Source organism: Haliotis cracherodii, unplaced genomic scaffold, assembly GCF_022045235.1.
Source record: "Haliotis cracherodii isolate W230 unplaced genomic scaffold, xgHalCrac1.p SCAF_22, whole genome shotgun sequence".
Classification (NCBI taxonomy): Eukaryota; Metazoa; Mollusca; class Gastropoda; order Lepetellida; family Haliotidae; genus Haliotis; species Haliotis cracherodii.
Genome location: NW_027266278.1, coordinates 6,352,507 through 6,370,279, shown reverse-complemented (window position 1 = coordinate 6,370,279; position 17,773 = coordinate 6,352,507). Strand labels below are relative to the sequence as shown.

Here is a 17,773-nt window from a genome sequence, read left to right as displayed (position 1 = left end):
CCACTGACTCACCTTTGAGGGACAGTGTTGAGTTCCAGTCACATCCAGGGTTTGGGAATCTGGCTTGATTTAACACAGGTAGGGTCACCAGACACTTCCCTCCAGCCTCGAAGCAGGCACTGATGTTGAGGCTTATAAGGAATTGTTTCTCTCCCTCGAGGTTGTCGATGGTGAAACTGCAAAAATGAATTCAAATTTGAAATATTGTGTTTCTTCAAAACTTGTATTTCAAAACATACTTGTTTCGAAGGAGATAGTTTGCAAATAAGAAACATAGTTGCAATGTACTTACATGTTAACAGTAAGTAATGATTTAGCTCACAGTCATCACTTAATTTAAGACTGATCAGGTCAGCATCGACATACTTAATGCAGGTCATATTCGACAAGCAACTTAATTTGACATTGTTAGAACATTTGAATTACTTACTCTGCCCGGAATATTCCCTTTAGATTCAAAGTCCCTGGTGTTCCTGAAGAAAGCCAAAACAAAAGCTTGAAAGGTATACACAAGTGCACATTCACTCGTCCTAACAACAACACATTGGATGTTCTTGTTTACAACTATGTCACCCAGGCTTATAACACGGTTTCACTTCCCTCAGCGTATACACCATTTTGTGAAATACATCACATTCCGCCTACCCCATGGGTAGTCCAAGAGCAGTCTGCTAAACTCCAGCTTCTCTATGGCCAGTGTCAGGGTCATCTTGCACATGTCCAGGTCTACCTTGAAGTGGACATTCCGACTGATGAGAGGCACACTGAGACAACAGTCTATTCCTGTACAGTGGTCGGGGAGACTGCAGGACACAGAGTCTGGTAGTGCTGGAAGTGAGACTTGTCTTGGACAGTCTGGAACAATACACGCGGTATGAATAAATAACTTCTCTTCATGTGGAGCAATATTTCAGCAGCTCCAGCCTTTGGTGTCTAATTTGTAATCTTTTGAGGTACCATCGAATGGGCTCTTTATACCACTATTTCAAGCGCTTAATTCGTTTCTTGCCCCAACGTTGTTTGAACATTGAAGGCCTTCGTAAAATTTTCAAAATGTTTAATGGTTGATATATTGCGGACAGTTCCAAATTTAATGCATCAATGACCAAAATGATATCCGATGCAATTCCTTAATTTGACTTGTTACATATGTTCCCGTGCATGTTTGGTCAGGTGAACACTTTACTTGCCTTTGCATGCTTTTGTAATAGGATACACCAACCTTTTTCGCAAACACCTGGTATCTTCATTATTTGATAGTGATTCAGATAAACAAAACGAGACAAAACCCTTCCCATATCCATATGAAATATCTGCTAAAAGCAGAATCGATTGTTCGGCTCCGAATAAATCGTCAGCATGTTAATGAATCACTATCAAATAGTGAAAAGGTGAGCAACACATCCTCCAATGGTCTCGGCCATTATCAGAGATTTCTTATGTGTATGATAATGGGTTTTTTTATATTTTTTTGTTTGTTTTTGTTTAATGTCCGTGAAAAGGCCTGGTGGCAATGTCTCCTAACCTGAGTTCCAGCCATTCTGGCCTCGACCAGCCAGAGAACACTGTGACTTCAGAAGGTAGTCTTTGAGTCCCAGAGTGTCCAACAGCTTCTCCACCAGGGCGTCGGCTAAACTGTCCGCCAGTACACCACCTTTTGATGTCACAAATTCACTCAGGGAGAAATCTGAAGCAAAGTAAAATTGTGTATATCACATGACATAAAGTTCTTATATAACTACAGTTTGAGTCCTTGCATACACTTGATATATCCCAGCATGTAGACGTTATATTCTAATATGGATATTTATTTCATTAAAAAATGAGGGGGCACGGGTGGCCCAGTCGTCTAAGGCGCCGCGATTTGCTGTGCAGAGTTGCGTCCCTTGGGCACGCCAGAAACCTATGATTGTGGGTTCGAATCCCGGTTCGCCCCGATTATGTTTCTAGGTTTGTCAGCACCATACCCGTGCTCGTGGGTTTCACCGAAGTAGTAAACGTCTGAGACCTGCATCATTTCGGGCTTTCCTCCCACATGAAGCTGACACGCCGCGATATAACTGGAATACTGTTAAAAGCGGCGTAAAACCAAACTCACTCACTCATTCATTAAAAAATGACCGGATTGGGAAATACTATATAACTTTGTGCTAAAGTGTACAGCTATTACCAATCCTAAACATAATGGTAGTCACAAGGACTCCACTTGAAATCTTAGGCACACTTCTATCTATGCCTGTGAGTTATACAGGGTGCCTATGCTGCACTTACTTTGTAGCTGTTTGGTGGCCTCCCAGTCACAGAATGGTTTAGGTAGAATCATGTCTGTGAACACAGGGACGGTAAACTGACACTCCTCTCCATCAGTCAGACACACCTTCAGGCTCAGGTTCACCAGGAACTTCTTCTGACCCGAGTTGATGGTGTATCTGGAAATGAAAATCTTACTTTCAGATCTGTAAATCTTTGTTGCAACCCCCGCAGTGAACAATCAACTTTCAAGATGATCATTAATCATGACTATGGAAAGATTCAGATTAATACTTAAGCATCCTTGTTGTGTATATCCCTGACAATATCACTTATTCAATCTGATTAGATGTAAATATTTATAATACTTACTCAATTCTTACAAGTCCCCCAAGGTCGATAACTTCTGTTTCACCTAGGAGGGGAATAAATGTTACTAAATAAATATTGACAAAGTTATAAACACCTCATTCTCCTATATATCACCTTCCAATACAACAAATAACAGAACACTTTCTGGATTGCTATGCAGTGCACCACAACTCACCGTTTAATTCAACATTAATATCACATTTACATATATCTCAGTTATTGGACATCCATGATATACCCAATATCTAACATATGACATTGAACAAATTGATAATATACAAATACTGACGACGAGTCTCGATTAACGCGACGAGCTTCAAATATACGTGGCAACGAGCCCTACAAAAGGCAACAAGCCATAATCAGTGATAATAAAATATTATGAGCAACGAGCTGCTGTTTACATGCGACAGGCATCAGTTTCTCGGTGCGACAAGCCTCCATGTTTGTGACATTCTCAGGGCGACAAGCCTCCATGTTTGTGACATTCTCAGGGCGACAAGCCTCCATGTTTGTGACATTCTCAGGGCGACAAGCCTCCATGTTTGTGACATTCTCAGGGCGACAAGCCTCCATCTTTTGCGACATACCTCGTGGGCGACAGGCCATCATGGTTAACACCGTTTACCGCACATACTGCAACTTAGAAACAATCATTAATAAAAGTAAAGTTTTCAGTGGCGCACTGCAAGCGAGAATGACCACTCTATACATGCTTAACCTTATATAGCCCCTTATAAGCGCCCTCTACTATTACACAACACCATGTTGTATTTTCCTACGGTAGGAGAAAGTAATTTCTTTCTTATTCGTACCTCAAACGAAAGAAATAATATTTCTCCTATATATCACCTTCCAATACAACAAATAACAGAACACTTTCTGGATTGCTATGCAGTGCACCACAACTCGAGATTCAAAGAACGGGCTGATAATATAAAATACTATAGTCCTAACGACATTGATACTGACAAACGATGTTCTACTGAATCCTTTACATATCCATCTTTTGCGTTCTCACTTTTCCATCTACCATGCCTCTTAAACATCCTGTCCGGGACACCATTGTTAGCTGCAGCTGTTGCACCGCCTGCACGGAAACTATGCAAACCATACTTTGATATATCTCTGACAAAGGGGGCAAAAGCTTCAATAAACTCTTCCCTCAAACGAGTATATGACATACTTGAATTTTGTTTTCTTAAGACGTAAGATGTCTTACACTCTACTCACAAGGTACACAGGGGGAACTACCCAGTTATTTACACTATCCCAACTCTGTGTGAACGCATCGATGTATTCACACCCAGGATTCCAAAACCTTGAACAGAATCTGACAACTTTACAGTTGTAATGCGTAGCAAATCTATCGATGTCACATTTACCCCATTTTCGTTCGAGCTCATTGAAAATGTGGGTAGCTATACCCCAATCATCATAATCTACAATCCTACTGATATAATCTGCCTTCTGATTCTCTAATCTGGGTATCCATTGAATCTCCAGATGAATAGCATGTGACACACATAAATCAAATATCTCTAAAGCAATTTCCTGCAAATCTGCTTTCATACTTCCTTTAGACACTATGGATTCCACATTGCTGTTATCGGTAAACCATTTTACCCTCTGGGATGTTAGAAATCTGGATAAAGCATGTAATACACACTTAACCGCTGTTAATTCTCTCCAAGTAGAACTTTGTTCTGCCTCGTCACGTGACCATTGACCTTGAGCCCTCTGGTTTCCATATTGAACACAGTAACCACCATATCCCGAAGCACTTGCATCGCTATATACAACACGAGTCACACCTTGTGTTTCTGATAAAAAACATTGTGAATGCTTATGAATGTTACTTTTCCAAAACTCTAACTGGCGCAAACTAACTTCATTCAATCTGATACTTTCGTTCCATGATGATACATCTAATGTTTGCAAACTCATAGACCGAGTCATCAATTGACACACTGAGCCTGTAACCATTTTCTTAGAAATAATTTGACCAATCACTGATGCAATATCTCTCACAGAAACCTTGCTTCGAACGCCTATGTCTAACAAACGATCTATCATTTTCAGAACTTTTTCCAATCTTCTGGCTGGAACTGTCAAAGACATACTTTTAGTTTCAATGATAAGGCCCAACCACTCAATGCATTGTTGAGGCTCCCACAAAGATTTTTCTACTTTCGGAACGAATCCAGATTTGATTAAGTCATTCTTTATAGAACCACTTGTAGACATTGCACAATCTTTCGTTTTAGCAGACACAATTCCATCATCCAAAAATGTTACAACCTTATGACCTTGAAACCGCCAGTATTTAACCAACTGCCTTGTAACTTTCGTGAAAACATACGGGGCGGTTGTTAAGCCAAAAGGCAAAACTAGAAATTTGTAGAATATGCGATTCTCACCTTCTCCCCACGCAAATCCTAAAAAGTCAGTATGTGCAGGATACATGTCTATATGATGATAGGCAGAATGAATGTCAAATTTTGATAACCAATCTCCTTTTTCAATATACATCAAAGCTGATCTCCAGTCCTCATACTTCACTGAAGTTTTCCAAATATGTTTATTTATAATAGATAAGTCTAGAATAAGTCTTTTCCTCCCTGACGATTGTGTAGCGACTGATAGAGGGCTCACGATATGAGGTTTTACGGCACAAACATCTACGAGACCTTTATGTACTAAATCTTGAATGGCCGAATCAACAAATTCACTGTTTTTAATAGCAGATCTGTTATTTCTCTTATCCATCATTGGAGGAGTCGAGTAAAACGGAATCTTGTACCCGTTTTCAATAATGTCTAACACAAAATCTGTTGCTCCGATATACTTCCAAAAAGAAACATTCTCTTTAAGTCTATTCTTCACGGAGATCTCAGCCTGACCCTGCTCATACTCATAATAATCGGTTGTAAATCTAAATGTATCATTATTGAGTGAAGAAGATTCAAAACTACACTTAACTTTTGTCCCGGCTTCTTCGTGATGGACTTCACCTCGTTGATTGTTTGTCTGAGTTGAGCTTGGGCTGGGTCTGGCCGTCGGCGAGTGGACAATTTCGTGTCCAATGCGAGAAGTCACCGCAATGAAAGCAGGCCCCTGTTGACCTCTGACCTCCACGGGCACGAAAAAGCTGAGAACCACCAACAGCAGACTGACCGTGCATGCTGTCGCTGACCGCTGTTGACGCTGGAATGGGTCGTGGTCCATACCTATATGGACGCGCACGTGCATTACGAGCGTTTTTGGCCTTGATTTTCTTGATGGCCTTGTTCTCGGCCCTCGTGATGCGACGGTCATCATCGGAGTCATCAGCCAATTCACGGGACACGTAGTTTCTCACGGTCTCCCAGCCTCCCTCGGACGAATCTGCAATCTTGATGTGTTTGTTTCTGTTCTCGACCCTGGCTATCTCATTCTTGACTAACTCAGTTACATAATCACTCTTACCGTACTGAATTCCAAATTCAATTTGTTTAAATGTCTCTAAAGTCTCTTCATTGAAAGAATATTGAATGCGATTTCCCTCGCGTGACCATACGTAATCTTTCTCTGCTTTCAGTTTCTGTAACTCCTTGTTTGTCTTTGAGAATTCTTCTCTTAAACCAGCAACTCTCTCGTTCATCTATACTTTTCGCTATCTCTTCTTTAGATGAATTCAACTGTTTCAAAATGGCGTCTAACTTGTCGTTGATAGGTGTTTGGGCTTCCATAACAAAAGTAAAGTTTTCAGTGGCGCACTGCAAGCGAGAATGACCACTCTATACATGCTTAACCTTATATAGCCCCTTATAAGCGCCCTCTACTATTACACAACACCATGTTGTATTTTCCTACGGTAGGAGAAAGTAATTTCTTTCTTATTCGTACCTCAAACGAAAGAAATAATATTGTATGGGGCAAAACTTACCCCATGCATAGTTAAACAGTTTGCAACCTTCCCTATGCATAGTTAAACAGTGTCCAACATACCCTTTCAACAATGTACAACTTACCCGGTGTATAGTTAAACATTGTACAACTTACCCCATGCATAGTTAAACAGTGTACATCCATCCCTATGCATAGTTAAACAATATGCAACATACCATTTAAACAATGTACAACTAACCCCATGTATAGTTGAACATTGTACAACTTACCACATGTATAGTTAAACAGTGTACAACTTACCCCATGTATAGTTAAACAGTGTACAACTTACCACATGCATAGTTATACAGTGTACAACTTACCCTAAGTATAGTTAAACAGTATACAACTTACCCCATGTATAGTTAAACATTGTACAACTTACCCCATATATAGTTAGACAGTGTACAACTTACCCCATGTATAGTTAAACAGTGTACAACTTACCCCATGTATAGTTAAACAGTGTACAACTTACCCCATGTTTAGCAAAACAGTGTAAATCTTACCCCATGTATAGAAAGCAGTGTGCAACCTACCGCCAGTAAAGTTAAACAGTGTACAACATACCCAATGTATAGCTTAACGGTATACAACTTACCCCATGTATATTTAAACAGTGTACAACTTACCCCATGTATAGTTAAACACTGTACAACTTTCCCCATGTAGAATTAAACAGTGTACAAATTACACCATGTGTAGTTAAACAGTGTACAACTTACCCCATGTATAGCTAAAAGTGTAAATCATACCCAAAGTACAGTGAAACAACTTACCACATGTATAGTCAAACAGTGTACCACTTACCCCATGTAGAGTTAAACAGTGTACAAATTACACCATGTGTAGTTAAACAGTGTACAACTTACCCCATGTATAGCTAAACGTGTACAACTTACCCCATGCATAGCTAAACAGTGTACAACTTACCCCATGTATAGTTAAACAGCGTATGACTGAACTCCAGCTTCTCAATACCGACTCTTAAGTTGTAGTTACAGGAGTCCAGGAAGAGGTAGGCATTGAAGTTCCGTTTGACCTGTGACACCTTGACACAACACGCGACCCCGGTACAGGAATCGGTTACGTGACAGAAGACGTTCGAAGGCAGAGATGGTAGGGTGATGTTTTCAGGACAAGCTGCAAAAAGTTCAACATTCTACACTAACTAACTTACTATACCGTATCTAGGACACTCAGAGCACATAGTCAATTAGTCAAAAATATATAAACACAATGTTACCCGAAAAAATCTGCTAGCGGCCATATTGATATCCCCTCCACCTTGAGTTCAATGTATCAATTTGGTCCCAGACCAAAACAGACAGGTTTTTATGGTAAAACCTGTATAATTTTATTTCTTACTTCATGAGCACAGAACAAATATATTCCTACTTTAAGGATTTTTTTATTTATGTATAAAAGAATGTAATTAAAATTCAGTTGTCAGGTACAATATCCTGATATATTATCATACGCGGGATAAACTAATAAAAAATGAATTGGTTACCAGCCTGTTAAAGTTACAAAATTAAAATAACTCTTTCTTAAATTCTTGGTACATTGTGATGTCGTTCACATATAATTTCTAAATATGTCAGCTTAATTAAAACTTCGAAACCTTTATTATAGAAGACCGGTAATGTTGTAATTATATCAACAGTTTGAGTCAGTAAATCAATATTAACTCAATAAAATAATAATTTTAAAATAATAATAATAAATCAATATTCCAGCAAAATCACGCCGGGGGACACAAGAAATGGGCGTCACACATTGTACCCATGTCGGGAATTGAACCCGGGTCCTCGGCGTGACGAGCGAATCCTCTAACCACTGGGCTACCTGACCGCCCCTGATTAACTGTGAAAGCAACTGAGATCAATGCAGTTCGTTTTTCTAAATTAAGCGGCAAAAGAAAGTATAGGTGGGCAATTTGTAATTTTCCAAAAAAACAGCGATAACTAGTGGGAACTGGGTATTGGGAATATGACTGCCAAGGAACAGGCACCAAAAGACACCTCACCCGGACGCACAAACTTTGACGGCGCTCGTGCGGTGACACAAAAAATGATGAAACAGGTGTCCCGCCTATGGCATAAACTGCACGTGCATGTTATCTGTATAAATGCGTTCGTCTGCAGGGTATAACCACACGTGATGCAAGCACTCAAAAGAAATGCCACAACTGTCACAGGAGCACAGAGAGAGAGTCATCGATATGGCCGCAATGGGAGCAACACAGGTCCAAATTGCAAGAAGGTTTGGTTGTGCACGATTGACAGCAGGCAGGCTGATTCAACGGTACAGGCAAACAGGGAGGACACAGGACAGGTCTAGAACCGGACGACCCCGAGTGACAACACAACTGGAAGATGGTCAGATACGGCTTATTCACCTGCGAAACAGATTCGTAACGGCGACGGCGACGGCGACGGCAGCAACAGCGTTGGGACATCCAATTAGCCAACGTACAGTTCTACGACGACCTCGTACTGCTGGAACCCGAGCGTATCGTCCTTTTTGAGAAATGCCATTGACTACTCAACATCGACACCTGAGACTGCGATGGGCGAGGCAGGTTCGACGCTGGCAAGTGAGAAATTGGCGTCGAGTGCTGTTTACTGATGAAAGTCGGTTTAACTTGTTTCGAAATGACGGCAGAGAACGAGTTTATCGACGCAGAGGGGAACGTTTGGCTCCGGCGTGTATTCGAGAGGCCCATCCATTCGGCGGGGGAGGTGTCATGGTGTGGGGGTATTTGTGGAGATCAGAAGACTGATTTGGTGATTATACGGGGAAACCTGAACGCTGTGCAGTATAAAGACCAAGTGTGGCAGCCAGTTGTGCTTCCGTTCTTACAAAACCAAAAGCAGGAGACATTGTTTCAACACGACAATGCCAGGCCCCATACTGCAAGACTGACTCGGAACTTTCTAAACCAGCAGAACGTTGACGTTTTGCCCTGGCCTGCCCACTTATCCCATATTAATCCTATTGAACACCTGTTGGACCATCTTGACAGACAGATTAGAGCTCGCCATCAACCCCCCCACATTAATTCACTCGGTAGGACACCTACCACTGTTCCATCCTCTTACAGCGCCCCTGTACGGTTCCAGGTAGTCTTGACACGGTCTGTCCAGGAGGAACTGTTTGATACCGAGCTCTTCCAGCAGGACTGCTGACAGCTGAGCTGTGATCTCACCGCCCTTTTCCCTCAGCCACTCACTCAGAGAGAAATCTGAAGAGGAAGTAGATAATACCCTGATCAATATATATACTCTCGTGCAAAAGAAACGCAAGTGGTTTTAAGCAAATAGGTAACAAACACGGAACCATAAATTGATACGAGTTTTAGCATGTAGTGAAGCCTGGTGGTGATATCAATATTTTTGGTTGCATTTTGGAAGCCCCAAGTAAAAAACTCAACATAAAAAACGAATCGCCAAAACGCACCATTTCAATGAATATGTGTGTATCATGCACCCATTTCTCGCGAAATCGAAAATGCACGAACTGTAGTGGGTAAAAAAACTGTGTCCGATTCTTGGACCTTCCACTCCTTGGTCAACAATGCCACGCCTAAGTCAAATTCAGAGAAACCAGGCTGTCGGACGTTTGGAAGCTGGAGAGTCTGCCCAAGATGTTGCCCGTCATTTCAAAGTTCACGTTAACAAGCACGACTTCAGCGGGCACAGGGTCATCACAATTGGCGTCATCGTGAGTGGAGGCGTGTCATCTTCTCTGATGAAAGTCGCTTTTTGTGTCTCCCATACAGACGAAAGTGTCAGAATTTGGCGACGTGGAGGTGATCGTGTCGCTGACAGAAACGTTGTGGAAAGGGATCCATGGGTTGGACCTAGCGTCATGATATGGGAAGGGATTGGACTTAATGCGTGACTTGGACCCATGTGCTGTCTGAATGTTGGTCAAGGTCGGGGACACGTCGTCACTGCTCAGCGGTATATCGACCAAGTGATCAGACCCCACGTTGTTCCATTTATTGCACAACATCAACAACACATATTCCAGCAGGACAACGCTGGTCTCCATGTTGCCAGAGCTACCATGACTTTTCTGCAACAACACAACATCCGTGTTCTACCGTGACCAGCCCTCAGCCCTGATGTGAACCCCATCGAACACTTGTGGGATGAAGTTCAAAGGCGTCTGCACAATGTGCCGATGACCTACGCAATTAGGAGCGACGTTTCGGTGTAGGTTCTAACATCGTCAAGCAAGTGATATACAGAGTGTGGTTGAGAAGTATATATACAAGTAGGAGGCAATGTTTATACAGTAGAGTAGATATTGTTATACTGGAGTAGAGAAGCCTGTTATGTACACACAAGGGTAGCGATGACAATCATCGATGAGGTCAGTGACATAAACAAAGGATGGAGCCAGTAATATAAATGCCTATCAAAGAAGCCTTACTTTGTAGTTTGTATCCCTGGAACTTGGCACAGCCAGGCATGGGAAGTCGTGTCTGATCCAGCACCTTCAGATCCAACTCACAGTCATCTCCCTCCAGACACAGACTCACAGTCAGATCAACTATAAACACTTGCTGGGACAGAAGCCGATCAATTGTGAACCTGTGAAATAACACACAGATGTGACAGTACCACCTTATGTACACCAGGCATTTTATTATATTTTCTATTTCAGTGTACCCAATACTGAATTTAGAATATTAGGTTTGCTTTGGGGAATGCTTATTGGAATAATCATAAAGGATATATGTTTGTGCCATTGAATTACTTTGAAATAACAGAACGATAGCATGATCGACCATCTGTGGGACGGATTTGAGAAAATGATATATTTATCAAAGTTACATAGGTAATTGATATTGAAATATTGAATGAGATTGATCCACGTCCATTGATATTGAAGTATTGAATGAGATTGATTCACGTCCATTAATATTGAAGTATTGAATGAGATTGATCCACCTCCATTAATATTGAAATATTGAATGAGATTGATCCACCTCCATTAATATTGAAGTATTGAATGAGATTGATCCACGTCCATTAATATTGAAGTATTGAATGAGATTGATCCACGTCCATCAATATTGAAGTATTGAATGAGATTGATCCACCTCCATTATTATTGAAGTATTGAATGAGATTGATCCACCTCCATTAATATTGAAATATTGAATGAGATTGATCCACGTCCATTAATATTAAAGTATTGAATGAGATTGATCCATGTTTCATCCAACATAGACTCACTCAAACTCATTTGACCAATTTGGCAATGTTAGTTATGTTCGTTTGTCTGTGTCCCTCGAAGTCTGAGTCCATAACACACAATCAACCAATTCACTGAACCTAACCATCAGACCACATAAGAGTTATTTTCACAATATATTTTCAAGTATTGCAACTATTTTCATGGCATTGGATTGGTTAATCAAGAAATTTGTTTTGCGTTTCCGTTTCCAAAAAACTACAAAGATAGGGGCCGCGCCAACTAGCGGACTACTGTTTCCTGATTAGCTGATGAAGAGTGGGCTGGGCTTATTGCGCTGAAACATGTCATTGATGTCGTATCGCTGTCTGTAGATTTTTGCGTTAATTATAAAATAATCAGTGAAATTATTATTGTTGACGTATTTTGTTATAAGAATTGACTTTGCACAAAGGCTTATACATTATTTGAAATCTTCCTAAACGCATTTTTCATGAAGTTTCAGGGAAATAACGTATGTGTCTGGAGGTAACCAGCTTTATTCAGATTATACTACATGTGTATAATCAGATTTGTTATCAATATAGGTTTCCTTTAATGAAACTGTGTACGGTTGCAGGGCATTAAGAAGACAAATACAGGCTTTGACAGCAAAAGTATTAATTGTAAAATAAGTTTGTCTACACATACCTCAGTCTGAGAAGAGGAACACCATCGAATGTGATTACTTCTTCATTCCCTGAAACAAGATTAGTATCTGCAGTTTACAACAAACTTTCCGAAAAACAAAAAGGTCATCACCACCCAGAACACAAAATGCACAGCTCCTCCTTTGGATACATAAATATATATATTTTCGTTTTCCTTTTTCCTCTTTTAATCATATTTTTCTCTAGGTCGAGAGCTCATGTTACATCTTCTGCAAAGGAATGATGTAAACATGTTTTATGACACATACCCCACTTGTAGCTAAGCATGTTGTGCTTATAGCTGAACTTCTCAATGGAGCCTTCCATGAGGTAGTTACAGAGGTCAATGTTGAAGGTCGTGTGAAGAGACAGGTCAAGGACGTTGCTTTCGAGACAACAGTCTATCCCAAGACATTTGTCGTTGATGTGGCAGTTGGCGGGGAGAGTTATTGGTGGGAGGGTGACAGCACTGCTGCCCAAGTCACAATCTGCAGTAAGGATGAAAATGACAATAATAGTTTACATTTAAAGAAAAGTCATGATCCATCATCTAGGTATTGGCGTGTTAGTGATTTGTGTCAAACTGAGATAGTGTCTATGTGTCAATGGGGTAATGGTTAACTGAATGATTGGTATTTACCACAACACTAGCCTCTTATAGACAAAGTAAACGGGGTTTGAAATGCATGATAACAATTGGTTCCCCACCATTGGGTTCCCACTACACTTAGACAGCAGCTCTATATATGGACTTCCTAGATCGTCGTTTGGACAAAGTAACAGGAAACGAAACTCATCTTCAGTCCTATCTAAATCACATTTCCCACAAATTCTCAATTGTCTAGTTATGTTACTGTTTCTGCCTACTTCAATCACAAGTATATGAATGATGCCCCTCTAGCTGTTATCATAGCCAAAACTGATAATTTTGAACAAAGAATTTAATTGTCTCATGGGCCAAACATTCAATGTAAAAAGGACCTAAGACATAAAACTATTCAGGGCTTCGCGTACATGTACCTGTTCATCTAAATGTAATGTTAATGAACCATGCTATTCATTGTGTGTGCACATCGTGATATCTATATGACAGACCATTCTTCCAGTTGCCTGCATCAGCTGGCTGGTACTTGAGACTACTGCGGTTACAGGGTGGATCCAGCACCTTGTTCTTGATACCCAGTTGTTCCAACAGAAGGTTCACAGCTGTCCGTGCAAGACCTTTGGTCAAGTCCTGTCCCCTGGCCTTGGCCCAGTCTGATATGCTGAAGTCTGGAGGATTAAAACATTGTTGGGAGGAAGGTAGATAGGTGAAGGGTGAATTGGGGTATGGGTGGATAGGTGGGTTGATTTGAAGGAACATTGTCACACAAATTATACCCCTACCCATTACCTTGCAATCATTTGAAAACCCTGCACCCCAGATTCCAATCTTCAAACGGTTTAGCTTCTGAAAATTACATATATGTGTTGCAAATACTATAGGGAGAACCTTCAAAACTGTGATACTTTGTCATTGGATGTCCAAACAAACTGAGCGGGAAGCTACATGCCACTAACAAGTCAAACACAAGTTACCTATGCAACTTTGGTGCATACATTTCAAAGTTCTAAACAACATTATTTGTTGAGAGTTGGTCAGACACAATATGAAGTTTTGTGGTGTCTACATTTCGTACACAAACTAGTTCTGGCTTACTCTTCAGAGTCCACCCGGCATCAAGGTCGCAGACAAGCTGTGGAACTTCGGTTCCCTTCATTATAGTCTCGGAAAAGAGGCAGGAATCCTTCTCCAAGCACACCTCAATGTCAAGGTCAAGGAGCAGAACCTTGTTTTTCTTCTTCAAACCAAATCTGTGGTAACAAAGGTAATCTTGTGACTCGAGGATATAACTTTATACCTTAAACTCATTTCTACTATTCCCCCCTTATTGCACCATATAACAACATTACTGAGGTTATTATTATTAGCACTGCTGAGAAGGAACTTACTTGATCTGGAAGACATCGGCGATATCTAGCATCAGTGATGAACCTGGGGATGAACCACCATCGGATAATGACAATTATCTTAAAATAACGTCTGTTTTGTAATGTACGTACATAAATAGCATTGTTTCCTTGACAAACATTATTATCTGTCATGTTTATCTTATGATTAAATTGTAACGTTACATACGCAATACAAGTATGTATGTTATATTGCGACTATTTAGCAAATGGCAGTTAGACACAACATTCACTAAAGTTGCAAGATTGGTGACAAGGATGGCAGTACTCCAGCCAGATTATGGCGTGGAATAACAGAAACGGGTATCACACACTTTACCTATGTATGAATTGAGGCCGGGTCTTTGGTGTCACGTGGCAGGGCTTTAACTATTAGGATAGCCCACTACCCAACTCATTCTCAGACTTCACCTCGCTACTAGTTTTATCCCCATGAAATGCAGCGCAGTATCTTATCAGGTGACGTACCAGCATCAAGGTCAAAATCATCCCCCAACATTCCTATGGTGGTAGTTTTGTTCTCGATGGCAGCGTAAATGACGTAGTCGCACATATCGACGTTGAGGACGGCGTTGAAGGACATCTCAAGAAAGGGGACGTGGACACAGCAGTTTATCTTGGTGCACGTGTCCGCTAGGTGGCAGTACAGGCTGTGTGGCAGCTTGGGGAGCTTGCCAATACTCTTGGGGCATTCTGAAGCACAACATGTATTTCTTTCCTTGATCTTGAATAGTCTTTATTTAAAGATATCATCTTTTTATTGTATGTACATGTAGGTACCAACAGGGCGACAAAAACACTGCTGTCCAGAGAGTCATCTTCCACTGGTCATCAATGAATTCTTTGGCCATTTATTCCACCATCTAAACGAATTTATTCATTTATAAACTCGTAGATTGTATAACACCACGAAGGAATAGAAAAGGAACACAAGGGCCAAGATTCATTGATGTTATAAGTACGTCTTCACGCACTACGAAACTGTGAAATTGTCTCCGCGTTACATATGGTTCGTTTATTGAAATAATACTTTTCCTACCATTCCTCCAGCCGTCAACACTGGGGCTGTATGGTGGTCTAGACACATCACATCTCTCATCCAGCAGGTGCTCGGAGATGCCGAACTTGTCCAGTAGAAACTGGGCAGCTGCCTGGGAGAGGGACTTCAGGTTGATGTCAAGGTCAAGGTCGCGGAGCCAATCAGAAACTGAGAAATCTACAAGGATAAACAATATTCCCTCGTTAACTGTATGAACTAATTTTGAACGATTTATTTGCTATTTATTACATTTTTATCACGTGAATGTTGATACAAAACGTTTTACATGCAAAATATAACATGAAAAATACCTGAATAATTTGCACGATTTATGATCAGAAACACTGTATTAGTTTTATGTTTTATGCAACATGTACAACTCCATCAAGTTGGAATTTCATGGTTTGAAAACGTAAGATCATTTAGATATCAAAGTTAGACATTCTGTTAAGCAGACTGATCAGGAACACCTGGTCAGTGAATGTAAATAAGCATTTCTGTGCTAAGGTGGACTTACTTTGTTTAGTGAACTCGACCAGTGCATTGGCATCACAGACAGGTATCCTCTCCTGACTCATCAGCGTCATGCCTCCTTCTGGGTAACAGAAGCTGTCACCGTCTATAGGAATACACGTGTGGACACTCAGGTCAATTAGGAAGCCTTTAGGGTACTTGGAGATCGTAAATCTGGAATCGAAAATTACACAGAAACTGTCACCATACGTGTTAGAGGAAGTGTTGAGGGTACTTGAAGGTCCTGTTTATGAAAGAATTAACATAATAATGAATGCATAAGGATTACAAATGACAAAGCGTTATTTATTTGCAATTTTGAAAAGAGAAAACAATCATTAACAGCAGACTTTGTTAATACTGTGTTTACTCTTTTGTTCACGATCATTGTCATTGTATTTCATTGTCTTTATTCCTGCAGACAAGTAGCAAATAAAAAGATATTCTAAATGTAACAAAGAATTGCTCACTTGATGAGCACTGGAGATGGGTTGCCATTTCCGATTTGCAGTTGATTTTCAGTCCCTAGGAAACATTAATGCAGAGAAACATATTAAACATGTATTAAAGAACATGAACCAATACCACTTTGAAATGGTTGGTTGGTTGGTTTGTTGTTTAACGCCCCACTCAGCAATATTCCAGCTATATGACGGCGGTCTGTAAATAATCGAGTCTGGACCAATATCATGAACATCGATCCGCGCAATTGGGATCGATGACATGTATCAACCAAGTCAGCGAGCCTGACCACCCGATCCCGTTAGTCGCCTTTTACGACAAGCATAGTCGCCATTTGCGGCAAGTATGGGTTGCTGAAGACCTATTTTACCCCGGAATCTTCACGGATTACTTTGAAATGGATAGTGGGTATGTTTGGAACCGACCATTACGCCTGTACATCATAATCGCCCAGAGACGTAATCGTCATCGAATGAATAAGTGAATGTTTAACACTTTGGCCATAGTCCAGCCATACCATCATGGCTTGCAAAAAGCCAGTCATGCAAACCAGTTACAATCTTGTCATCGGGAAAGGATGACATCCAATCAGTTAAATTAGACATGTAAATCATCAGATTCCTATATTAGTCAATTCTTACTACAAAAATAAGGTTCTTGGGACCTGTGCAGAACCCGAATCCCCAGTCGAGTAAACTTAAATATAAAATCATGCACAGATGATACCGCCAATTAAAACCCGACATCACACACGATTGATTTCACAAACAGACACGTCAGGCATGTATTTGGAATACTCTAATCAGTAACACACATCAACAACCAAGAACATTGCCGACGAAAAGTCAGCTAACGCCGGGTATAAGTCAACAGTCAGATGACTTACCCCAGTTGTTTGTCATCAGTCAAATAACTTACCCCAGTTGTATGTCAACAGTTAGACGACTTACCCCAGTTTTATGTAAACTGTCAGATGACTTGCTCCAGGTACAAATCAACAGTCAGATGACTTGCCCCAGTTGTATGTCAACAGTCAAACGACCTACCCCACTTGTATGTCAACAGTCAAACGACTTACCCCAGTTTTATGTCAACAGTCAATCGACTTACCACAGTTGTATGTCAACAGTCAATCGACTTACCCCAGTTGTATGTCAACAGTCAAACGACTTACCCCAGTTGTTTGTCAACAGTCAAACGACCTACCCCACTTGTATGTCAACAGTCAAACGACTTACCCCAGTTTTATGTCAACAGTCAATCGACTTACCACAGTTGTATGTCAACAGTCAAACGA

General features: G+C 40.7%; 1 protein-coding gene across 1 annotated transcript in view; it reads right to left on the bottom strand.

Annotated features, from left to right (window-relative positions):
• Positions 1-17,773, bottom strand: part of LOC139471216 (uncharacterized) — a 159,016-nt gene that overhangs the window by 88,131 nt on the left and 53,112 nt on the right. The window contains exons 42-59 of the mRNA XM_071253506.1: positions 16,485-16,539; positions 16,019-16,188; positions 15,502-15,678; positions 14,931-15,155; positions 14,445-14,487; positions 14,152-14,306; positions 13,548-13,724; positions 12,722-12,940; positions 12,454-12,502; positions 10,996-11,156; positions 9,638-9,799; positions 7,486-7,695; positions 2,623-2,665; positions 2,272-2,429; positions 1,526-1,687; positions 646-855; positions 431-473; positions 13-176 (exon numbers count right to left, since the gene is read on the bottom strand). Of these exons, the coding sequence (XP_071109607.1) occupies positions 13-176; positions 431-473; positions 646-855; positions 1,526-1,687; positions 2,272-2,429; positions 2,623-2,665; positions 7,486-7,695; positions 9,638-9,799; positions 10,996-11,156; positions 12,454-12,502; positions 12,722-12,940; positions 13,548-13,724; positions 14,152-14,306; positions 14,445-14,487; positions 14,931-15,155; positions 15,502-15,678; positions 16,019-16,188; positions 16,485-16,539 (2,583 nt within the window). The remainder of the gene's footprint in view (positions 1-12; positions 177-430; positions 474-645; positions 856-1,525; positions 1,688-2,271; positions 2,430-2,622; positions 2,666-7,485; positions 7,696-9,637; positions 9,800-10,995; positions 11,157-12,453; positions 12,503-12,721; positions 12,941-13,547; positions 13,725-14,151; positions 14,307-14,444; positions 14,488-14,930; positions 15,156-15,501; positions 15,679-16,018; positions 16,189-16,484; positions 16,540-17,773) is intronic.